Source organism: Solea solea, chromosome 16 (assembly GCF_958295425.1).
Source record: "Solea solea chromosome 16, fSolSol10.1, whole genome shotgun sequence".
NCBI classification, from domain to species: domain Eukaryota; kingdom Metazoa; phylum Chordata; class Actinopteri; order Pleuronectiformes; family Soleidae; genus Solea; species Solea solea.
In genome coordinates this window covers 8754660-8780956 of record NC_081149.1, presented here as the reverse complement: position 1 = coordinate 8780956, position 26297 = coordinate 8754660, and the positions used below count along the sequence as shown (strand labels likewise).

The 26297-nt window shown below is 40.9% G+C and overlaps 1 protein-coding gene and 3 non-coding genes across 4 annotated transcripts; all 4 read left to right on the top strand.

Annotated features, from left to right (window-relative positions):
• Nucleotides 1-21: 21 nt before the first annotated feature.
• Nucleotides 22-2260, top strand: rps11 (ribosomal protein S11). Its single transcript, XM_058652553.1, has 5 exons — nt 22-121; nt 613-753; nt 964-1039; nt 1603-1732; nt 2059-2260. Exons 1-5 carry the CDS (start codon nt 107-109, stop codon nt 2180-2182), a joined length of 486 nt encoding a protein of 161 aa, XP_058508536.1. The 5' UTR covers nt 22-106; the 3' UTR covers nt 2183-2260.
• Nucleotides 813-895, top strand: LOC131442884 (small nucleolar RNA SNORD35). The gene has a single exon (XR_009233426.1). It is a non-coding gene; the product is annotated as a small nucleolar RNA SNORD35 (small nucleolar RNA).
• Nucleotides 1389-1471, top strand: LOC131442883 (small nucleolar RNA SNORD35). Its single transcript, XR_009233425.1, has one exon. It is a non-coding gene; the product is annotated as a small nucleolar RNA SNORD35 (small nucleolar RNA).
• LOC131442886 (small nucleolar RNA SNORD35) lies at nt 1878-1962 on the top strand. Its single transcript, XR_009233428.1, has one exon. It is a non-coding gene; the product is annotated as a small nucleolar RNA SNORD35 (small nucleolar RNA).
• Nucleotides 2261-26297: the final 24037 nt, after the last annotated feature.

Sequence of the window (26297 nt, the reverse complement as noted above, 5' to 3'; positions counted from 1 at the left end):
TATTTTGTGTTGTGCCTCGCCTTTACGTAAACGTCACTTCCGGTGCGTGTTCGTCTTCCGTCCGTCGCGCGCATGCATAGGCCTCTTTACGACTCGGCAGGCAAAGATGGCGGACGCACAAGTACGTTTGGAAAAACGGCGTGGCGAATTTAAATCGAAAAATACACATTATACTAAACATATGGATGCGCTTTTGTTGAGTATGTGCTATTATACGGTGCTTACACACGATTCCGAACAGTTTCTGAACAAACTTAACCCGTAACAGCTGACATTTGTTGTTGCCGATCGCATATCCTCGTGTGGCGTTGTACTAGCCGGGATGCTAACCTGTTAGCTTAGCCCGGTACTACGAGTTCCACTTTAATAACGCATCTTTTTTTCGGTTAATATTGGTTTTGCCAACGAGTTGTCATCAAAATACTAGTCACGAACCGCAGATATATTGGTTGTGCTAACTTTATATTTCAAAAGAGGTACTAGCATGTGACGTTAAGATGGAAATATTGAAATGAGTCGCCCTGGTGTTCAAGTGTGGAGCCCACACTTAATGTGTTCTTCATATGGTAAGGGTAATGTAAAATAATGCTCCTGTTTTTATTTCTCTGACAGACCGAGAGGGCTTATCAGAAGCAGCCCACCATCTTCCAGAACAAGAAGCGTGTTCTGGCCACAGATGGTGGAAAGGAGGCCAAGGAGAAGCTACCCCGCTACCACAAAAGTGTCGGGCTGGGCTTCAAAACCCCAAGAGAGGTAACTTTTAGGCCTGACACTTCTAGCAAATCTTTGATGATAAAGTAAAGTTATTTAGTTGCAAGTGATGTTTTCTCACGATGGTCTTCCAAGCCTACAGGGTTCTGACGACAATGCCTTTTGGCAAAACTGATGCAGTCCATTATAAATGTTTTTCATTTTACGGATTTTTTTACTTGACACTAATACATCTGTCTGTGGTTTTTCTAGGCTATTGACGGCACTTACATTGACAAGAAATGCCCCTTCACTGGAAATGTGTCCATTCGTGGCCGTATCCTCTCTGGTCAGTTCAATAATTGATCTCATCCGAGAACCACTCACCTGTTGGCACAGGCTTGGATTGCACCAGTAGTTTTTTGTATGGAATCTACTGCTCTTAAAATGCAGTGTTCAAGTTGATTTAATGAATCAAGAAAATATTGGCGGGATTATGTAAATACTTATCTAGTAGATGTTTCATTATTGGAGCAGTTAATTCAGCCCGTGAACGAATTACATAGATTCAAAAGCACCCATGTGCCACTATTGATGTCCACTAAACGGTGTGCAATTCCTCAATACATCTTGAGGCAATCCAAGCCACAACCAGCACATAACATTAACTAAATATCAAATATTGTTGGTCACTGTCCTACAAATGATGTTTTCTCACGATGGTCTTCCAAGCCCATTGGGTTCTGACGACAATGCCTAATGGCAACACTGATGTAGTTAAGTGACAGTGAAATATTTAAATGAAAGGTGCATTGTCATGTGTGCCATTCAGTTCCCTATTGTGTTTTTTGTAAGTTATCCATTATGACCATTGAAAGCTGTTTCTAAACATTTTTTGTTGATCTTCCAAAGGCGTGGTGACCAAAATGAAGATGCAGAGGACCATCGTTATCAGACGTGACTATCTGCATTACATCCGCAAGTACAACCGTTTTGAGAAGAGGCACAAGAACCTCTCTGTTCACCTGTCACCTTGTTTCAGGTACATCTCCCGCATGTGTAGTTTTATTTTAAACATACCAAATGGGAATGAGTGAATGTTGTCAAATTAATTTAAGTCCTGTCTCAATTTTGTGTTTTGCTGTATAAATCAGTTGATGCTAAAACTTGGTAAAGTAATAACGCACTGCAAATGATGTTTTTCTCACGATGGTCTTCCAAGCTCTTGAAGCACTGACGACACTGCCTTTTGGCAATCACTGATGCAGTTTAGTTTTTACAGATAAATCTTACATTGACACACTGTAGAGAAACACCTCACCTCTAACCACCTGTTAACATGTCTGTATCGTGTTCTTTTTTCTGCAGAGATGTTTCAGTTGGAGACATTGTGACCGTCGGAGAGTGCAGGCCCCTCAGCAAGACCGTGAGATTCAATGTCCTTAAAGTGACAAAGGCGGCTGGAGCCAAGAAGCAGTTCCAGAAATTTTAGACTATGAACAGGAAGGCGGCTGTTTGCTGACTTGTCTCATTGTCAAATAAAGAAAACCTTGTTTAAATTGCCCTTTTATTGTTGGTATTTAAGAGTCTTAATTGTTTTACTAAATAATACAGGCGTGTGACCTTATTCACTTTTTTTTATAATCAATGTGCTAGTACAGTTGTAAAGCTTGTTGATGAAGGACCTCTGTTTCGCTCTTAGCACTTACTGGATAAAGACCATGTTGGTGCATTTGATGTAATTAAACATGGACACAGCATTGACCAGGCCCTTGATACCTTATTCATTATAAGCACATTTTTAGATACGAAAGTATTAATATTGTGTTGTACCTGGAGCTTGAACCCAACCTCTGAAACGGCTTTATAGTTTCAACAGGTGAACTACAGTATATTTAAATATCACAATTACATTTTTTAATTTCTATAAGATATCAGTGCTGGATCAGTGTTTACCAAACCTCAGCATGATAGTTTTTTTTTGTCCACCTACTCATTTAGTTTAAATAATTTCTGTTATATGGTGCAAATAAACCAGAAATTCTTATTGAACATGTAGAGAATTCAATGTGTTTTAATAATAAGACACTGGTTAATTGATCTTCAAATTATTTGTCTATTTAGAAATGGCTTAGTCAGCTTAGCTCAGGTTTTGTGCTTGTTAATCGTTTTCATGCACTTGTGGATCTATTTATTGTCATTCTATAATTCCTCACTCCCTGTGTTAAGAAACTTAGCAAGTAAGGCTGCACTGTGGTGAAAGTTGCTCAAACAGGAATTTTGTAACTCTTGAAATTTAGACATTTGCTCTAGCGCCACCATTCAGGACCGTAGAATTATGATTATGATTAAGTATGGCACGTGATTTAATATCGTTGTTATCCTCAACATTTATTTTTTTGCAAACTGCAGTATTGCAGCGCAGTAGGTTGGATGTGTTGTAACGTAATACAAACAATGGTTCACAACTTTAATTATACAATAATTAACTGAAGTCAGCCGCTCAGTCAGCTGACGTACAGTATCCTAAACACAACTAGCGAAGTAAAGGAAGTATCATGTGACAAGATATGGTTAAGAATGAACACAAACTCAAGGTTATTGGGAGTATTGAGCTGAAAATTAATAATGAAATTACATCAAGGCATTAAGAACTGCTGAATCAACTCAGTGTGAACAACAGATATGACCACACAACTAACTGTGTGTTAAAATAGAAAAACTAAGTGCACATACTGAAGAAGACACTAAGGGACAGTATTCAGGACATTTTAATTGATTATATTGGTAGGGGCTGAATAATTATTATTTCCAATAATTCATTCAAAAGTTTGTTTTAGAAATCCAACTGCATGCACACGGCAGCGCCACCCAGTGGTTTTCAACATGTAATTTGCACAAAGCATATGTGACCAGCAGAGGGCGACAAAGGACTATATTTTTGTTATTGATAAGCAGCCACATACTTGAACTTGTCATGGGTGAATACATCAATAAGCCACTTGTGAAATACATTGAGTTTAATTTGGATGTAACAAAACTTTATATAGTTTTATGACTTCATTGGTTCACGGACAGTGAGGCCCACGTGATACAGAAGCCCATTCACAATAGAAATGAATTACAAACTAAAAAATAAGGTTCTTTTCAGGTTTATAATCAAATTATTTAATGTTTTCTTCACAGTCATGTCAGTTTATTTCAATCTCATCCTGAGTGAAATAAAGACTCACAAGCAGGATTTAAAGAAAGAAGTGAATGAAACCACACTCCCTGTTTGAGATGTTTAAGTGACTTTAAGTGAAATTGTTGGGGTCCAAGAAAACAAAGGGCTTTGTTTTTAACCTTATTCCTTTGTAAAGTCACAGCCACACTGATGCTCAGCAGCGTCTGAGGTCCAGATAAAGACGTTCAGTGTTTTTCTGGACCAGCGGAGTCATTTGCATTTGTCCTTATTTCTGCTTCAGATCATGGCAGCGTTTTTTGTTTTTTTTTGTATGGGACTCATGTGAAGCCCCTCCTCCGTCCTCCACTCCGCCCCGGCCTTCTGTTCCCTCAGCGCCACATCATTATCAACATAATGATGCCGTACATGTTTATTTTCAAACGCTCCAGTGAACGTGGAGCATATGGTGACGACGTAAAGAGGAGAAAGTGGTGAATGTGAGATTCTGACAATTAGCAGAGAGTACGAGCAACCATCAGTCTGAAACTTTGCTTTGGAGAAAACAGCTTTTCCCCTCAAATGGCTGTTATCGCGTTTGTGTTTTTCTTGTCCCAGCTCTGACCCAGGCTACAATATTTACCTAAACGGCAGCTTCAAACCACAAAGTGTCCTCGTCTTGTACTGGGATTTTCCCAGGTCCTCTTCTCCACAGGCGCAGACACTACGGGAGGGTGGGAGGGCCCCGGGATGTTCTCTGAATAACATGGCCCTCTCATGGAGCAGACACCCCAGGGAGCATGACGGCCCAGCAGGCCGCCGAGCCCACATTAGTCCATACATGCTCCCACAGAGTGTTTGTTTGAGGGCAGAGGTCAGATCCCTCAAAAAGTCCAAGCAACCATAATAAACCGGGGTTAGGATGACGCTGTTGCTCGGTGGTGAAACTGAACATGACACAGAGTCTTACAAATATGTTTGGAGCCAAATATTGTTTTATTGTTTGGTAAACACAGTTGATCTTAACTGTCGTGACACAATGGCATTGTTATGCACTCTTTGGCAATGCCCTCCCCAGCTCCATTTATGTGTGTGACATGTGCGGTTACAAATGTTTGATTTTTCTTCTTGGGTTTGATCATAAATAGACGCCGAGCGGTCAAAACACGTCATCGTACATCATATCTGGCGGATTTGAAAATAAACAATGACAAAAAACATTCTGCGAGGGTAAAAAAAAAAAAAAAACAACGTCTCAGTGATGGAGAAGCCATCTTGTGCTTCTGCTAAACAACTCTGATTCTACCATTTGGAGCCGTCACCAAAAGGTGAGGGCGAGCTGTACAGAGGAAGCTTTACTGCTAACATCCATCAGAGACTGGTGACCTGTGAAGAGTCTCGGGTCAGTTCAAGTTGGCAGCTTTCTGTGACAAAAAAACATATTTAGAGACTAAATCCAGACAGAGGGATGATTATTCATCTTCTTTGTCCAATTACAGCCATTAAACACTGATTTGTTCAGTGTTTTTATATCTTAGTGAGGACACGTCATCGATATAACGCATTACCTAGCACCTTACCAGAACCTTAACCATCTCAACTAGATGCCTAACCCTTAACCTAAACCTGAAACCCAAGTCTTAACCCTGAAAAAGCCCTTTTAAAGATGTGAGGACCTCACTTGGTACTGGCCTGACCCTAACCTAAACCAAATTCTAATCCTCAAACCAGGTCTTAACTCAGTAAAAGCCCTTTAAAGATGTGAGGACCAGTCAAAATGTCCTCTCTGCCTGTGGTTTATAGGTTTTTAGGTCCTCACAAAGCCACACACACACACATTCACTTCAGTTTGCCAGCATGTTTACCCAGTGTCACAGAGCGTCGTGGCAGTCGTGCTTACTTGTGTGTCTTATGGCAGGGATGTTAGCTCAGAGAGTCGACCCAATGAGGGGAATTGTCCGCTGTCAAAACACAGGCCTTCTGGTGGCCCAGCGGGAGGTTTGCTGCCGGCCTGTGTGGAGGTTGTCAGCAGCAACCAGCAGCGACTGCTCCGCGACAGGAACACGGCAGCAGTGGCTCAGACTGTGGATGATGAACTGAACAGATGGGGGATTATTTTATGTGATGGAACCTTGGCTGTCACAGACGAAGCCCTTCATCCTCTGGGCTGTTTTCTGTCAACGAGCAGAACGACAAAACCTCATCTGAGGCTGAGCGTGAAAACAGAACTGTGTTTGCACCTATTTTCCCCTTTATGTATTAAGAGCTGCACGCTGTGGTGCAGTGGTTACACTGGTGCCTCACGGTAAAAGTTTAAAAGTTTAAATCCCGGTCGTGTTTTTTTTTTTAAATCTTCTCCTTGTGCAGATTGTGCTGAGGTTACTTGTTGCTTGTGAGTAAATGTGAATGGTTGTTTGTCTGTGTTTTGGCCTCGTTCAAGGCTGATGATGTGTCCAGGATGTAGCCTGCCTTTCACTCCGTCTCAGCTGGGATTGGATCCAGCTCCCTGTGCAACGCTTTGGAGGTGTCAAACTCGTGGCCCCTTGATCCAATATCATGTGGCCCACCACTTAATAACAAGTTATAAACTTTATTTATAGAGTACATATTAAGGAGTCACAACCCAAACTCAGGCAAAAACTAAAATAGAAAATCTGCAGAAAAGAAAAGACAAATTTAAAAAGTGGGTCTTCAGCCTGCGTTTGAAAATGTCGTCATTGTCTGATTTTTTTTTTACTTAATAGATTCAAAGCACGTCATAAATACATTTATATTGTGAAATATCTATTGTTCGTTATACAAAAAAACACATTTATTTTGGAAATTATGTTAAATATCATAATAGACTGACCAAATTAGGCACCCAGTGGCCCCCAGGTCCAATGATTAGGATTAGTATAGAATGAATATTTGCATAGGATAGACTCAAGAAAAGAAAAAGAAACTCACAGAAAATATAGTCATTTCCCGACAGATGTAATTTTTTAAAACGTAAGGTATTCCAAAGTTTTATTTTGATATTTTCCATTACCGCATATTGTCATATTTGATAAATATTGACTTATATGTTGATTAAAGCTTGTATTACTGCATACATTTAATGTAGTGCGTCAGTTTGTAACGTCAAATGATAAAGTACTCATGAGTCACTGACTGCAGCTGCTGACTGATTATGTATTTAAAAGAGAATTAATCTCTCATTGAATCATTTCTAATCCCCTCTGTGACTGATCCTAGCGGTCATTTAAGTATGACTGCATTACATTACAAATAATCAGCTCAGCTCAGTCACTCCAGCTGCTGATTGAGTATAATTCTCTTTATAGGTAATTTAATGGCAACAAAATGGCTTTTTTAAAACTATTTTTATGTCATTTCCATGCATTTTCCTCCGGCTCATTTTTGTTTTACTGCAGCATAAACACATCAGTGTTCATCATCTCACCCCACAGGAGCACTGTGGCCTCCATTAAGGGTCAGCACGGGGTCACCGTCCACATCTGGACAAGTCATCATGGGCTCTAGATGTGCACAAAGACACACACTGTTCATGAACCAAACACGGACGTTTGTGTGAAAACATCCTGTCGTTAAAAATACGCATCATATCAAGCATGGACCATGGATACAGACGACCACAGTTTGTACTTCAGTATATTAAGGCTGTTCTTTTGAGGCTGGATGAGTTCACTGTCAGGGTGAAAGTGTATACGGTCTGGAGGATGATGAGCATGTCGAGATCTATAACTGTCAGGTTAAAGGTTCTGGTCACAGTGATCAGTGTCTGATGTGTGCAGCAGCACCGTTAACAGATTGTTTTAACTGATTTAACAGATGTGGATCTTCTTCAGTCTCATCAACGCTGCAGAGAATGAAAACAGCGACTCTTATGTGAGTGAAACCGACCCGATGGTTGAGGTTTCAGCGCTGCTGGTTGACTCCTGAAGAGCCTCATATCAAAGCCTATCGATTACAAAAGCGTGATTGACTGACCCTCACCTGGCCTTGTCTGGTAACTCAAGATCCCTGCAACCACATCCTATATTTGCACGACAGCTCCTAATTCAATATTCTCATGTTCGGGCCGTGTTCGCGCCTGCCTGTGTGACAGAGTGCATGTCTGGCATGTGTGAGCGTGGCGGGCATCTCCGATTTTACAGCAGCAGGGTTCGTCAGATCAAAGTGTGGCGGGCCGGTGGCAGCCAGGGTCACAGGACGGTGGGGCTGTTGCGTGCCGGAGTGCTCCTGGGTCACGTGTGAACCATCCAGCACGGCTGTCATCGGAGCTTCCCCCGGGGTGTGCTCGCGCTGAGTGATGGCCTCACACTTGGGGACCCCCTGCAAAAACCTGCAAGGATCTGGACTGCGTTTGTAGCATGTTCCGTAACAGCCGCTCTACATTCATTCTACATTTAGAGAACACTGTGTTCTAACTCGTGGGTTCTCAAACTGTTTATACCAAGTACCACCTGAGGAAATATCGACCAAAATACAGTGGTGTCAATAAGGTCGAGCAAAGTCAGCTACGGACTTTTCACAGGAGGCAGATTTATTCCCAATAAGATTTTCTGCTCTCATCATCCTCCTCTTCCTCACATACTTCACACACTGGTATAGTGACATTAGATTAACATGAAGCGGGAGATACGGTGACTCTAACTATTATTATTTTGTTATGTGTTTCATTTTCCTACACACTCTGATCACACACCCTGCTATAGATATATAGAGTAGAACAGTAGTTCTGATTTTCCTTCAGATACCACCAGAGGAAGGTTGTGTACCACTGGTGGTTCTCATACCACAGTTTGACAACTGTGGTTCCAACATATTAAAGCTGCAGTGAATAACTTTTTAGCTGATTTTTATTCAGTTTTTCTTTGGTGAACAGAAAGGATGTCACTGGTACGATCAGACCTGACAGAGGGAGCGTTTGTGTGTACACAGCAGCAGAGCAGGGGTGGGCGGGGCCAAGAGGTGTTTATCCCATCAAACTGTTAAACAACAGGGTTTTTCTGCAACTTTCCATGTGTCATAATATGCTGGAAGTCCCATTTTAAAGCCTTTCAGAATTTAGCTGTTGCTGTGTAGGTTGAGGTTTTGCAAATGCAAATTTAGAGGGCGTCACTTACAACCAGGCTCCTATTGGACGATACCACCTGTAAATCACACTGGTGTCCACTCACTGGTATAAGTAATTATCATCAGAGCTTGTCATTGGTTTCAGTCCCATCTGAATGTGCCACGTCTGTAATCATTACCTGACAGTGTCAGTAAAGATTACGACGACTTTTACCTTGGATGAAAGCATCTAGAAAAATGACCCCAGGTGATACTTATCCTGTGCTAATAGACAAGCAGTAAATATGTGTGTAAATATTGCGTTATATCCTGTTAACAAGTAGTTTTTCCGTGGATTTACACGCATGGAGGTGCTTGAAGAAGCATCTGTTGGGTGTTTTCCGCCAATGATGAACACCATTTTAAACCAAAAGAAGGTCGGAAGCACTTGTCAGAGGCACAGGACTTCTGATTGCTTTAGGTAAATAAATCTCTTCCCAAACGGTCTCAGACTGAAATCAATGTTCTCCCAAAACTGAAATTAAACACATTGTTTCCTCCCTGCTCCATTTCAGTTTGTGTTGGTAAATATCAGATTCCATCTACACATGTACAACTAATCCAGTCTGAATAGTGCTAAAGGTTGTTTACAGCCGTCTTGCTTTACTCACGCAATGCTCCATGTGTCATAAAGTCATAGAACAAATCACTTCCTGTGTGCAGCATGGGAACATCACAAGGTGACATTAGTTCCAAACACTGCTATACGGAGAGTTTTTTGGAGCTGTCAGGCTTAATCGCCATCGTTTCTATTGAAAGGTTCCGCATTAATATTAATGACGGTAAACAACAACAACAACAACAACAGAGAATGTTTCACTCCTTTGTCTGCATCTCACTCTTTATATTTTTCGCATTCTTTAAAGCTCGCGTTTGGGACTATGTAACAAAAGAGCTGCAAAGTGTAACACTTCCTCGCCATAAAAGGTAACCAGAGAAACTCAAAGCGACGCCCCACAGCAACAGTTTGTGCAGTTCCTCTCCAGCAGGAGGAATTCACCCCGGCAGATGGTGGAGGCCGGGGCCCCCGAGGCCCCAGGCAATGCTACACCCTGGGACCCGGATATCTAATCGTGCCGTGTTGAGCCTCTCACCTGCTGCTCCACTGTTCACAATGTTATCTCATCTCTCTGACCTATTGTGGCTCCCATCGCTGGTAATGACAGTAGAGAGACCCACAGAGCGCCAGAGCAGAGGCTGGTTCTCCCTGGAGAGAGGTGGGATCCTGGGAAAACCTCAGCGTAATCGATCTCTCCATCTCCACTCCTCTGGTTGGATCTCGTTTCCCATCGCGACCTGCAAACAGCGACTGCACTGTTTTTGTTTGTGGCATAGATTGTCGGGATTTGTGCTTATATTGCTATTATTATTTTTTTTTTTTCTGAATTTAAGCAGACATAGGATATTTGCATAGGTGGAAAGTAATGAATTACTTGGAAGTGCTGTACTTCACTATGTTTTAAATCACATCCGTTACCAAGTAAAAAAAACCCTCTGAATTAAAAAAAAAAAAAAAAAAATTAAATTCACACACGGAAACTTTGGCAGTGAATGATGAGGACAAATGAATGATGATGAGGACAGGTGAATTATGATGAGGACAGGAGAACGATGACATGTAAGGACAACTGAATGGTGACTACAGGTGAATGACGGTGAGGACAGGTGAATGATGAGGACAGAATGATGGTGAGGACAGGTGAATGATGAGGACAGGTGAATGATGGTGAGGACAGGTGAATGATGGTGAGGACAGGTGAATGAGCATTAATTAAGGTCCCTGAGTGAGTAAGAAAGCATTTGTGACCTTTGACCCATGGTGACCGATACATTATGTGTTTACACATTTTATTTTGTCAGCACTTTCATTTGTGAAGGTTTGTTTTTAATTAAAAACAATTAACGTGAGATTTGTGTCCTTTTTGCATGACACAAGAAAGAAGCCCAACCTTGTTAAAAAAGTAACTCTTAAGTCACTTTTACTCTAAGTACATTTTAAACACTTTAACTTGAGTACATTTGCAGGCTGGTATTTTTACTTGTACTGAAGTAAAATGTTATCAAAACAGTGGTACATTTACTTGAGTAGAATATTTCGGTACTCTTTCCACCTCTGGATATTTAATTAAAGCAGGACTATCCTGTTAGAAACTAGGATAAAAAGTGATGTCATGTCAAATCTGGAACACATATTTATCCATTAACAATGACATTTAATTAGTTGACTTATGCTCCATTGTCTTGCCTTTCTACATCACACTGTGAGAACGCTGTCCTTCTTCCACTGCGAGTTCATAAACGGCAAGACCATAAATTTGTTGCCTTGCGTAAACACAGTTGGTTGCATTTTGGAATTCTCACAACCTCCTTAACCAAACCACAGTGTTGAGAAGAATACTGTTGTTGTTGTTGGTATTGTTTGTTTCTTTTCTTTTCTTTTCTTTTCTTTCTCCTCCGCTGAGAAAACACCATCCAGTTCCTGAGTGACCTCGGTTCCCACCACCGTCTCAGTCAGATATTGTCACAGTGGCCCACTTCTCACTGGGACTCGCTGCGTCGTTAATTACACACTTTCTCCGCTTTATCTAACTTTGAGTCAAACTGAAGATCAGCTTTCACTTTGTTTGCAGCTCAATGAAACCTTGTGTGGAAGTCAGACAGAAATGAATAGTGTGTTTGTGTAGTGTATTTATGACAACATGAATTTTCACATTTTCTCTCATGGGGAGCTGGAGTCAAACATTCACTCTCACACAGAGTCAGTTTAGAGTCTTCATGACTGAATACCTGCAGATACACAAATTCTACACTGAAAGGCCCTTGATCGACCTGGGATCTGAACTGGGGACCTTCTTGTTGTAAGGCAACAATACTAGCCACTGTAACACCGTGTGGACCCTATGGCGACATGATGATATAGTGAAATAAATATAATATCACATTTAAAGTGGATATGTTTGGTCCTCTCAAGGCAAACATTAGGGGGCGACGGGTAGCTCAGTGGTCGGGCGAGTCGTCTTTCAACTTGTTGTGGGTTCGATTCCCGGCTCCACTAGTCTACATGCCAATGTGTCCTTTGTCCTTTTTTCTTTTTTATGTATGATCAGCTCCCTTACCACCCACTTTTGACATTTTCTCTCGTTCCCTGAAGGACCAAAGAAGATTTGAAACATCTGTTCACAGAAGTGACATAACTTATGACTCGTGGTAAAGGTTAAATCATGTTTAACAGTATGAGAAAGAATCAAGACCAAGGCCGCTCTGTCCATACTTGTTGGGTTTTATGTGGAGGGAAAAAAAAACCGTATATAGATCACATTTCACATGTGTCGCTTCAGTCCTCGGGGCAACGCAGTTTCAGGATGATATATATATACATATATATATATTTTTAAGCCCTGTCGTGCTTGTGAGGCGATGAAATGAAAAGGGAAGGAAGTGAGGGCGAAGTTTCACAATGATGTGTTTCATTACCAGTTTCCAAATGAGCAGAAAGTGCACCGCGGTATCTTCTTGCTTCACTCAACCGCGGCTGAAGAGGTGAACAGAAGAGATCAAATGGAAGAGCACACCCAATTACCGTGTGAGCGACTTCAACACTGTGTCGCCTTTGTCGCGACACAATCGATACGGAGCCCAGAGACAGGAAAGTCCTTTAAGTCCTCGGACAATGCGAGGACAAGCAGCGGCGTACATGCTTTTCACGGGAGGGTTTTCTATAGACGTGGCCTCACTAAAGGTCACTTTACAGTCAGCGTTTCCAAAGAGGATGTGAGACTGTGCCGAGTGAACACTTTCTCTCATTTAACACAGTTTAACATCACTTTTCGACAGATGAACTTCACATGATTCACAGTTCAGGAAATCTGGAAAAAAAGGATTCTTGCCCACTTGTTTTCCAAGAACAACACGCCCTGAAAGTGTCATTTTAAAATAATCTATGTAATCATAGCATTAGAAGGAATTCTCAGTTTGGAGAAAGGCTCAAATGTAGGCCGGACTGAATTAAGAATACAGGGATTTTCCTAATGTCATGTGAATGCTAGAACTTTCCCACTGACAGAAAAAGGGAAACTGACATTTAGGGACAAACGTGTTGTTACGAAGTTATGACAAAGCAAAGGTTTCTTCTTCTTCATGAAGTGGTCGTTTTTAAGCCAGAGAGTTAACAATTAGCACGTTTATGAGAGAGAAATATACTGTGCTTCTGTGTTTTCTGGCAGAAAATCACTTTAAGTCAAACTAATTTGTAATGTTCAAGGTTTTTTCCACACGTTTCTCCCTTTTTTCATCCCAAAAGGCTCAAAGATAAGTTTGATTAAAATGAGAAAACTGAGATTTGAGACATTATCGACATTTCTGCTTCATGACAAACTTTTGTGTAAGAAAATTCACTGATTCATTATCAAAGAAAAGTTTCCTCTTGAAGACGATATTTTTGAGACTATTGAGAGATAATTAACATTTCTATTCCCACTTACACTTCCCAGCTCTGCAGAAAACACTTTCAATCAAATAAATGTTACTTGCTGTTGTTTAGACAGATCTTTATTACTTGGTATGTATATGTATACAGATACTTACATATACGTAGATACATACATATTTATAGTCCGTACATACTAGAGTATTCAATATCGTTTAATCTATATTTCCCTTTTCCCCCCTTTATATATCTTTATATTCTTGTATGTTTACAGTCTCAACCTTGAACCTTGAATGTTCACTGTTAAAATGATTGTTGAAATCATGAAGATTATGAGGATTTCCTTTTATTTGAAAAAGACTCAAATATAGGCTCGGTTAAATAAGAAAACAGCTCGTCTTAAATCAAGTGAATCCTCAAACTTTAAACCGCCAGCTGAAAACAGACATGGTAGCTATAAAGTAGGATTTTCTGCTTTAAAATAAATCTTTACAACATAGGTTTTGTCTTGACAGCATAACAGTTGAACATTTATTGGCTCATTTAGAGACATATTGATAATTTAATCAGGACTGACTTTAATGGTTTAACATTTTTATTAAAAACAAGTTCAGATCATGACCTCCATGTCCTCGGTGGAAGTTATGGCCGTGGCTGTCAGGCCACGGCCCCCCCCGCCCCCCGCGCCCCCACCGTGCCCCTGTGCCCCCCTGCTGCCATGAAACAGAGCAGGGTTTCACTGCAGGAGACACTGAAGTGACTGAGCTGATAAGCTGATTGTGTGTCTTGCAGTGTGGATAGAACAAGATGGAGATAACGGCAAATCCCAAACATCCCCCCCCCAAAAAAGAAGAAACAACAAATCTTCCATTTTTCCTCAACTAAAACAAACAGCAAATCTTTCTTATCTGAAGACAGATTACATCTGTAAGACCACCACTATACACAAAGAGTGGAAACTGTGATATTGTGTAATGTTATTGTTGCATGTGCCTGTAATGTATCGTGGTACTTTGTAAAGAGAAAGTGGGTGTACGGACTTAATATGTCCTCCAATAATGCCACAAATGGAACAAAAAACAACTGTTTTCTCTTAACTGCATTGTAAAGTACGTAAAGATGATTTATGTGTCCAGCGTGACAGCAGTTGCTTTCACACGTGCTCTGAAGTCTGAGGTTCATGTTCCCGAAATTGTCCGGAGCTCTGCATGAATGTGAGAAGCCAAATGTCAATAAAAGTCGCTGTAGATATTTTTCCCAAAACTCTACACAAGTCTCGTCATGTACATTCAAGTGAATGTGAATCTTTTTTAGTCTTATAAGAACCAGTAGTTCAACCAGTATGTACTGTAAATACAGTATATATATATATATATATATATATATATATATATATATATATATATATATCCTTAGACATCTGTTATATAAAGGACAGGGCAATAAATCACAGACACAGACGCGGTAATATGAGACTATTCTGTGATAACGTATATTATCCGGACTTGTCAGATAATATGTGATATATAAAGATATTTGATATTGTCAAGCCCTTTACCGATTTACACTTAAATTTACTATTTTTGTATGTGTGTCACTTTTTTTTAAACACAGTTTAGGATTTACTGTTTATCTATTGCATTAACTGATAAAACGCAATAAATATAAATATATCGGGGGGAAAAAAAAAACCCCATTAGATATAGAATTACTTAATATAGAGCATTGGACCAAACTAAAAAGTACTTTGTTTTACTAGTGTACATCATTAAAGACTAAATTATGAAAACCTTTGGTAAAGAAACAATACCAGAAGATGTTTGTGATGTTTACATTTTTTATTTAAATAGTTACTCCATATTTTCTTTTAAAAAACACCATAAACAGGACTTATGTGACACATTTGGCCAACCTCTATATTTAGATTATCTTAAACATGTCTAACAATGATTCAAATTTCAAGCTCACAGTCACACATTTTATTTGGTGTTCTGTTCTTATGTTGTTCCTCCAGGACACAAATGTGTCAGTGAACAGAACTACATTTACATTTAAGCATTTATCAGACGCTTTTATCCAAAGCGACTTACAAAAGAGGAATAAGCGACATAGAAGACGTCTTGGAAAAAACTCCACGAGACAGGAACAGTGGACTGACAGAGGGTGAGAGTGCCGAGGTGGATCCAAGTGCAGAAGGAGGGGGTTAAGGTAAGTGCTATAGGACAGAAGATGCTCTTGGAAGAGTTGGGTCCTCAAGAGCTTCTTGAAGATAGACAGGCACGCCCTTGTTCTGGTAGCTCTCGGTAGGTCATTCCACCAGCGTGGAACGACACATGAAAAGAGTCTGGAATGTCTTGAGCGGGGTATTGGGACCACCGGACGACAATTCTTTGATGAACAGAGTAGTCGAGGGGTAACATAAGCCTTTAGGAAAGGTGGGAGCAGACCCATGGAACACTTTGTAGGCTAACATCAGTCAAATCACTGATCACTTACACTAGTTTTGTTTAGTGAAACATTTTAAACACTTTGAATAGATGTTCTTCTTCTACCTCTTCCAGCTTCTCCCTTTAGGAGGCGCCACTGCGGATCATCTGCCTGATGGATATTGTTCTTTTGTTAACAAAAAAATAAAAACTAGACACTTTATAACAAACACTAGACTCTCAACAATGAAATGACCCAAAATAGTAAAATTAAGAAGTACTGGCCCACTTCAAGGACTGCACGGGGGGGAATCTGTGTTTATTTGGATTGGGTAGTGGTCATTGTGTGTTTAGTTTTCCCCTCTCGTTAGGTCGAGTTAGTGTCATGTTTTGTAAAGCAGTATTTTTGAGAAGAATTCAGTTTAATTAACCTCTTTTATTTTCCCCATATTTCTACTTCAGTTGCACATAAATACTATTTCTTTTCCAACATCATCCTATGTTCCTTTGTCAACATCTGATGAGTTCAACAAAGCTGGACTTGCCACAGCTTGGACTTGTACAATAGACAATCTGGCACAGTGCAAAGTGGTCCAGTATATTAAAAGGGAGCTAATAAGGGAAAGGGAAACAGCTTGCATGGGGGCATCAGGTGATTGAAAAGGCGGGAAAGGCTGGGATTAACACTGGGCAGGTGGTGGTAGCAACAGGGTGTATGAAATCATCGGACTTGGCAAAGCAACCAGAGAATGAATGACACACTGAATGAGCTGTGACAACAACTGGTTCACTCTGTTACACTTTAGTGCTCAGACTAATCCTACATGGCACGCTGCGTAATAATGCTTTAACATGCACGCTGGATATTCAGCCGCAACAACAGTCTCCGAGTGTCAGCGTATCGCCGCACTAATTACAAAAAATTGCCTCAGCGCAGCTATGTGACACTGCTGAAGTAACAAAGGGAGGGTTACACACATCCAACCTTTCTCAGTGGCTCATCCAAGAGCAACATCCTGCTCTGCACCAGTAACAACAGAATCCACATTTGTTTGCTTTTCACTTATCATGTGGAAAAAAGTGACTCATTTAATGACAAAAAAAAAAAAAAAAAGGAAAAATCAAAGCTGCTCTGCATCCTCACGAAGTGGCCCCAACATAAACAGTGATCTGTTGAGCAGCAGAGTAAACTTCCTCCTCTTGCACTGGTGCACACACTTCCTGAGGGGATTGAGCGATGCATCAGGCTGAACCCCGATCTCCACGAGGGCTGGAGACGTTTCACCCGACAGGCAAACGGGTCAAGCGAGCAAATTCAAGCCACATGCTTATCATGCTCCCCCCCCCCACCACTCTCTCCTGTTCTCGAGTTGTTATTCGTAAAAAACAGTGTGTGTGTGTGTGTGTGTTTAACCATGCAAGCCTTCATTCATGATCCTACTTTATGTACAGAACCTTTAGAGAGCAGAATGTTCTCTTATTCAGGGATGTTTCAAAAGGAGAATGGGGGCCCAAGGCAGGAGGCACCTGGGGGGGGCGGGCCTTACATCGAACTAAATCAAACACAGGCTATGATGTCACTGCAATCTCATGTACAAAGATCACGATCACAGAATTCATGAATTGTTGCTGTTGACATTATTCTTCTAGAGATAGAGACACACTACACAACTTTCAAAGTCTTCACCGATTTTGAAAAGACTTCACACTTAGCGACTGTTTTTATTTTGTGACTTCAGTGTCTAGAATCCTGAGTTCGAACCCAACCTGTCCACACGAGGCAGCAGTAGACAGCGGCTCCTGCGTCCCCCTGTGACCTTGAGGCCACATCCAAACGGAAAATCTTTTTCCCTTTGCCGTTTTCAAAAGGTTCTACGTAAAGAAGGCATCGTTTCAGGAAATATCTCCGTCCACATGGAACTCCCCAAAATGACACTAAAGCGCTGCAGTACATATGCCAGGACTGTAAGTTGCTCTGTAAAGTTACACCAAAATTACAGATATAATAACAGAAACGGAGACAGAATGAACCGAGCCAGAGGAAAGAAAGGGAAATAATGTCTGTTTGTATACATTTAGGGACATACGGTGGTTTAGTGGTTAGCACTCTCGCCTTGCAGCGAGAAGACCTGGGTTCGACCCCCGGTTGGAACAAGGGCATTTCTGCATGGAGTTTGCATGTTCTCCCCGTGTGTGCGTGGGTTCTCTCCAGGTTCTCCGGCTTCCTCCCACAGTCCAAAAACATGCAATGTGGGGATTAGGTAAATTGGACACCCTAAAATTGACCATAGGTCTGAGTGTGAGAACTGACTGGCGAACTGTCCAGGGTGTACCCCGCCTATCGCCCGATGTAGCTTTGATTGGCACAGCACCCCCCGCAACCCTCTGGTGGAGGATAAAGCGGTAGATGATGACTGACTGTATACATTTATGTGCCGTTTCAGGTCCCTAAAACGCTGTCTATGTGTGGACAGATTGCCTCTCCGACAAAAACAGTGCTTATTCACCTAAATCCGTTTCTGTGTGGACGGCCCCTAAATTGCTGATTTTCTCTATGGAGTAAAAGTTTACTAAAGTTTACCACATCTTAAGAATATTATGTTCACGTCTTTATCGCATTGTTAGACAAACTTTATCTCACTGTTACAGCAGACAGACTATTCCAACAGGGGACTGAAGTTTGGTAACCTCTCACTCTCCCACACCAAAGTCCATTTTTAACAACACAGCTGACATGAGTTGTTGATCTTCTGCTGCCTTTATCAACAAAGATACATAGACTAACTGAAGCCAGTTGAACACATCACACTCTCGTGCAAACTGTTGCGAGAGAGTTAGAACAACTTTTAAGTTTTGAAGTTGTTGCACTAATGGCAGTGAGCATATGTGTAATCAGTGATTGGGGCCATGGTGTTTAAACTCGAATTCAAGCATCATTCTGACCTAATTTCACTTCAAGCTAGCCGCAGCTCACTTCCCCACTATGTTCCGGGACGATTTCCCTTACTTACTGCATGTGTGACTTTGTAGGATTAACGATGTTGTCTGAGAAACGCGCCTGTGACTTTATTTTTTGTGTAGAAAGTGGATTAAGTCGAGCTGTTTTCTCTCTAATTCACCTCATTTCAGCAGCTTATTTTTGATTTCCTGCCCCATGACTGCAGATTCATATCACGGGTGGCACCAACCCAACTGCAACAAACTCTAGACTGTGAGGGTCCCCGAGCTCGGCACCAAGAGCTACAGCGCTAAAGCCCGAGCCGCGGCGCGGTATAATTGGAGGAAAAATTGGGGGGAACAGTAGATATGGGTGTGTGAGTGAGTTCTCGTTGCCTGGGGAGAGTTCCCACCCAGGGAGACTGGAGAGGAAGCTGTGCAGATGGAGGTCAGAGTTGGGTGGCTCACATCCTACTCACCATTTGTCCTGTTATTTCAATCCCTGCCAATACACAGATAGAATATTGATTTGGGTTAATGTTTGAGGAATCTTCTAAAAAGGAAGCTCTCTGCTGCTCAACTCAACATGAATATAAGAGCAGGAAATGACGCGGAATAAGCTTTAAAAACTGACAGTTATCATGTTTTTAATAGCAGAATTCATGTCAGTAGCCTAACAGTAGAGAGACAGACAGCAGTTTTCAAATGAAAAAAGGCGCAAACATGTAATGTTACATCATTTCTGTTCACAAAAGCACAGAGGCAGAATAATAACAAAAATCACCATCATAATACCAATAGTTAGACATTTATTTGTGTTACAATCAGACATTTGACATTGTACTGTCAAGAAAGAAATCCTCAAAGTCTTTGAAGACCCTACAACTGATGTTTGTTGTTTCCGTAAAGGCTATGATGTCCCTCTGTGACTTATTTGTAGGTGTTTTTATTATTTTATTCTCAGGCCGCTGCTGAATTTGTCTATCAGCGGTTAAAACTGGCGTTTTTCATGGTCTAACCAGGGTAAGACTATCTTCAGCAGTGGCTCCTTGACACACAGGACTGTGTCGTTTTATGGTATTTCGATGATATTATAGGACAAATTCCAGTACGGTATTTACGGCATGCGTTCTACAAAGGCAAACTCACAATCAGGGCTCTTCCTGGAGTCATGGTTATGCTTGTGTTGTCACGCTGAAGGAGCGGCTCGAGCGAACTCTGGCAGCGACGGGACGAATCAGCAGCAGCAGCAGCAGCAGGGATGACCTGGGAAATCAGGATCGCTTCCGTCAATACTACAGAGACAAAGAGATGTCAAGAGGACGATGACCCCTTCCTGTTAATCAGACGGAGATTCTTGGAGAGGAAGGGACTCCTCCCCTGAACCTCTGCTCGGGCAGCGGTGACGTATCGGTGTTTGTGTTGGCTCGTGACGGTACGAAGGTGCCTTTATTCTTGGTGTCAGAAAACAGGATGGAAAAGACAAAGTGGAGCGATTCATCAGTCAAACGTGTGCAACATCCTCGATTGATACTTTCACTGAGACTGAAATATCTTTTACAACAACAGGATGATTGACCTGGCTGTCGTTCGTGGTCCTCAGAGGATGGATCTTAGTTTAAGACAGTTTTAAGGGGAAAATTATGATTTTAAGACTGGTGTCTTCATACCAGCAGAATTAGAGGCAATCGGTGTTAGCTGTGCTTTTGAGCTGATTAGCAAAATCTCCACAAGATAGCAATGTTACCTAGCTAGATTTTAGCTTAAGTTGTTTTGAGCTAGCTTTGAATCTGACCGTTTCAGAAGAGAAATGGTTTAGTAGGTGTTTGGGACGGTACATATTGCTATTCTGAATGTAATGTATATAAAGACTGTATATAAAAATAGACATGGAAAGCCTGAAGATTTGTGATTTGACCGTTTTTGAATCACCCATTAAAATGTAACATATTGTGTCTTGAAAAAAGATTTGAAACTTGAAACTTGTAGAATTACATTCTAGGCCCATTCAACCAAGTTGTTTTTACAACCAGCGGAGTCGCCCCCTGGTGGCTAACTGCTACTTTTGTCCCACTTCCTGGGCTTTGCTTTTTAAACTTGAAGATTATATGCACATCATTCGAAGTGAGGACCCTCAATGACATACTGCATCGCCTTAACTATCACAACTAAATACCTTATCTTAACCCCTAAAACCAGGTCTTAACCCTTAGAAGCCCTTTAAAGATGTGAGGACCAGACAAAATGTCCACACTTTCCCAAAATGTCCTCCTTACGGTTCATGTAGCTTTGTGAGGACCAAAAATAGACCATCTTTGGTCCTCACAAAGCTACAACTACAAGATCACACAAACTTTGAATCAACATGTCCATTGTCTCTTGAATCCTTTGATAAATAGCCCACGTTCATACGATATGAAACACTTTTTGTCCACTTGAGCTTCTCCTTCAGTTTCTGTGACAATGGCTCCATAGAATAACTTCCGAGCGGGTTTTTTTTTTTTTTTTAAATGCCCGTTGCTGACTGAAGATGCATATCTAAGTTTGACCTTTGCATTTCTCATGTTGGGCCGAAGTTCAAGATTTGTCCACTGCTCTGAGCCACTTCCTTTCATCCGCCCGCGGTCGTCTTGACCGTGGGCTGTGACCCCGGTAAAGTTATACAAATGTCATGTCACAGGACTGACAACTCGTGTATAAGAGGCGAGCGTTTGGCCTGCGAGCATTGTCAGAGGACCCTTTTGTTGATGGACAGAGACCCCTGCCAAAAAGAACAATAGTGTTTTTACGGACAAGGTCAGGCAGAAAAACAAAAAAACACACCAAAACTATGCATAATGCTTTCGCATGCGAATAAGAGAGTTTTATCATTCTTGTTGTTTTCCTCAAGCTATTTTTTACTTTTAAGCTGCCTCATACTAAGTAAATAATTTAGAGGAGCCGATGTGTTGAAGTGTCATGTCATTTATTCTTCATGGCATAGATTCAACATGGTGTTTGTACGATAGCATCACACAGATGCTGCCGATTTGTTGGCTGCTCATCCCAAATGTTCTCTATTGGTGTCATTGAGTGCCGTTTGAGTACAAGTACAGTCATTTTCTACAGTCGTTATCCTGCTGGAAGTAGCCGTCTGAAGATGGGTACCAAATTTTGCTGCTGCTCTCTGGATAGTTTCTCTTCTTTGGTCCATTCTCTGTAAACACTAGTGATGGTTGTGCATAAAAATCCCAGTAGATCACTAACAAATATGTCACATTCAAAGCCACATTTCTACCTTGTTCTGGCTCAGTTTGAAATTCAGCAGGTCGTCTTGCCCATGTCCACATGCTTTAATTCTTAAGTCGCTGCCGTGTGATTGGCTGATGTCCACACTGTGTACTGTATTTCCATCCAGCAAGAATTCACATTTATTGGATAAAACCATGAATGCTGTCTCACTCCCCTCATGGCATTTTTTACTGGCATAAGGATGTGACAAACTCATCAGAGGTTCTTCCAATTAACTGGGGTCAGTGTTTTATTGCCTGTTTAGTGCACAGACGTCTGAGATAAGATGGCGAACCCAGGAATTTTTGGGGTTTGATCAAAGACTCGGGCAGAGAGACACATTCCTCTGCAGCCGTCACCTCAAAGGAAATGAGTCACAGTCCAGATACAGTATAAACAGCCAGGGCAACACGCTGTGCTTTTTATCTTTGTCTTTATTTTATGCTGCACCCTGTGGCTTTGAGGCTCCACAGCCAAACCATCCCCAGAACATTAAAGTCTCTTATTATAGTCATTGTGTACCGGTCAAGATTTAGGATTCTGTTTGTCTTGTCTGAGTGAAAAACACTACAAGAAAGGAATGAATTTTACATTTGATATTTTACTTTATTCACTGGATTTTTTTATTGCAGTTAACTGAATACATCATCCACAAGTGGCCACTTTTGTTTTATATATAACGTTTGGACACAACAATTGAAAGTCCAGAAGAATCAGATGATTTACTAATAATTATATGGTTGCTGTAAAATCTAAAATTAGGAACAAATGAATACACAATTTGGTAGTTTAGTCTGGTGATTCTCATCATTGGGCCTGAGTCTTTTCAATGGGTCACAAGATAAATCTGAGGGAGTGAGAGAAAATGAATAGGAAAGAGGAACAAGAACAGTTAAATGTTCTGAGTTTTTCCACTTTTTCTTTAATCTTGTTTTTATTGATTCAATCACGCCCTCATGTCTGATGTCTTAGTGAATGCTAATAACTGAGAGCAGGCATGTAAAACAAACAAGCATTTTTAAGGTAAAATATTAAACTGTTGACTCTAAAACAACTGTAGAGCAGTAAAAAAGTAAACTGCATAGGTATAGCAGATTAAGTCCATTGATTTTTAGTTGCTAAAATTATTGACATTTTGTGTATCTTGTCTCATCAAAAGTAAATCTGATCCTGGCTCAGATTTTGTTCTTCCTTTTGCGATCAGAGGCTGAATAAAGCCTGGTTTTGTAAGCGGTCGCAGAGCACTGAACTCCTGTTTCATGTCCCAGAGAACAGACGGCTCAGTGATGCAGCAAGCTGCCATGGAAACCAGAGTTTGTCTGTTGTGTTGGTTGTGTCAGAGATCCGCCCTTTTGCCCTGACCCCTTCCTTCTGTGGCGGCACACTTTCCCCGGGGACTTCTCATACAACATCTGCCCTGTTCTTCTCTCCACCCCCCTGACACACCCTTCTCTCCCTCTGACCCACCCACTCCAAAAGCCAGAGAGCTTCTGGACTGGCTCCTCTCAATAAAGACCATCCACACACACCTGCTGAGAGGGTCAGAGGTCAGCGTCCAAGTGACCTCCAGCTATAGAAATGCTTACACTTTTTTGAGAAAGACACAGAGAAAGAAAAGTAATTCCTCTCACACTGCTCCAGGTTTTTAAATGGAAAGAATCATACATTGTTTATTTGAAAATAGAGAAAGTTTTGAGTATTAAGCTTTTTTCTTTTTGTATTTTAATCAAATCAGTAGTAGAAATTGATTTCGTCACACAAATGTAAACAAAAAAAACCCAAATAATTATACACAGCAGTGACAAAGTTACTATTACCAGTATCAGTATTTCAGATATTTGTACATCCTTACAGATAACCCTTAACAGTACGACGCAGACGACACATTAAAAATTGTTAATACACTATTTTAACATGGATTACATTGTAAATAACTGCCAGATACTGAAAGTTTATGGTTAAAATAAGCATAAAAATGTCTAGACGGACATTTTGAGGCTTGGGTGAAGGTTAAAGACATGGTGATAAGATAAGATAAGTTAAGTTAAGTTAAGCTTTTATTGATACCCCATAGGACAAAATCAAAAAACAGCAGCACAAAAATGTAACAGACTATTCTATATAATAATATAAAATGTACGAACATTATAAAAGCTTTTAGTTTGAAAATCATTCTCTCATCCTTAAATTTAGGTTTGCACTCTTCCATTGTGCTACTCCAACTATAATCTGTACAATTAATCTGTGAAATCATATCTTCTTTCCTCTCTTTTGAAGAACTTTTGTCTGGAAGTGACTGTGATTATTGTTTTTGAAATAAAACAAATCATCAAAATATGGATTGTTATTGTGAGAATAACCAGTCTCATTAAGGATGTGTTTGTTGTTCGGCAGCAAACTTCTCTCAGGTTTGAGCTGCTGCATCATGTGACAGCTGGACGCGGGGACGTGAAACGTGTTCCCTGTGACGTGTCCTCGACCTCGCCGTGCTGCCTGCTGCCTCACACGGCCCTAAAGGAATCACCCAGACCCTCATCAATCTGCTTCCACATTCCACAATAGCTGACAAAGGGACTGCACTCTCTGAGCGGCAGATGGCTTCGCCTCAGGGCCGTCCAAGCCAAGCGCCCCCATTGTTTAGGCTCTGGGGTTTGATGAAGGGACCTTTGCTCCTCCTCCTCCTCCTCCTCCAGTGTCACAAGAGGATACTAAGGGTGAAAAAGTTGAATTCAGCCTCACTGGCTCTAAATATCTAACGTTTCTGTCTGTTAAATAATCTGCAGAGCTTGGTGTCTAATCTGTAAAAAGCTTTTAATTCCATATAGAACATTATGGGGAAAAAACAAAAAGGGGAGATATTTGTGCCTTAGAAAAGAAAAAAAAAAAAAAAAAATGCGGTGTGATCTCTGAGCTGTGGATTAGCCTGATTCCCACAGGAATACAGGACGTAAGCTTGGCCCCGGGAGCCAGACTGCAACAGCGTCTCACAGCCTGCTGTCAGAGCAGAGGCCAGGTTTGATGTTTTAGTTCGCAAACAAGAAAGTCAGCAACAAAATAAAGCATTTCTTTAAAGAACAGACATTTTAATTCAATACTAGAGCCAGAATTACCGCTATAGACAGTATTTATTGTTTAAAAGTTATCATTGTAGAGAAGTGAACTGAATGTTTCACTAACAAGCTACTCCTTCCAAGTTATTCAGTAGAAAATAACTAATTATTTCTCCCCAAAGTTAAAATTATAGCACATATTTGGGGCAGTAGCCTTGCTTATTATTCATGCGGTCAGTGCTGCTGATAATAATGTGCTATTACATGTATTTTACATCTGTTCTAGGATTTATTATTGTATTATTTTCTAGAGCTCAAGCGAGGTTTAATTGTCTTACAGTCTTTTTGAAGGTGTACATTTTTTTTGTAGGAGTAATCAAGTCAACTGCACTGATACTACAGTAAAAGTATTTCACTTGGTAATGTTTTTGTTATTGTTCTTCTAAAAGTCTGATTTTCTTGTAATTCCTTTGCAATAAACGAGATGATTTCACCATACTTTAAAAAGAAGTTGATTTGATGATCAAGTCTGGTACCAAATGTTGACAGGTTTGTGGGTATTGATTATTGTTATTGTATCAGTTCTCCGATTAAGAACAAGTATAAATAGTATTGATCCAATCAGCTCACTCCTACTTCATTTAAAGGTCACACTGATGCAAACCTTCAGTTCAGTGTTCAGTTGCAGTTTTACACACACATAAAAGTTACATGGTGTGTGTCTCTGTGTGATCTGTAGGTGCTGTTTGGTTAAAAAAGTCTCATAACTGTTTTACGGCCTCTGCTCTCGTCCTCTCCTGAAAATGGAGGGAAGTCTGTGAAGTGTCCTTTATGATGTTGGGATTCCTTGAGTGAGCTCACCACAAGCTCTGAGTCCTTTTCACCAATTAACGTTAAGCTGCCTGTCCATTAGGGAGCATGCGGCCTCGGCTCTCTTGGCTTTTTTTTTGTTGTGAGGGAGCTGGCTGTGTTTAACACATCTGTTGTCTCCCGTGTCTGAGCAAACCCACAGACAGGTCTGTTCACAGTGATTCTTTTATTCGGCTCTGAAAGGACTCATAGAGGCTCCTGATAGATGGCCTTCATTCCAATGGACGTGGAAGGCTTCATAATGGGAAGAATGGGGAGCCACCACTCCAGCACACCCCCTGCTCCAGCCAGGCCCCTACACATCCTCTTAAATGGCTCCTCTTAAACAGTCTGATGCTGAGCCT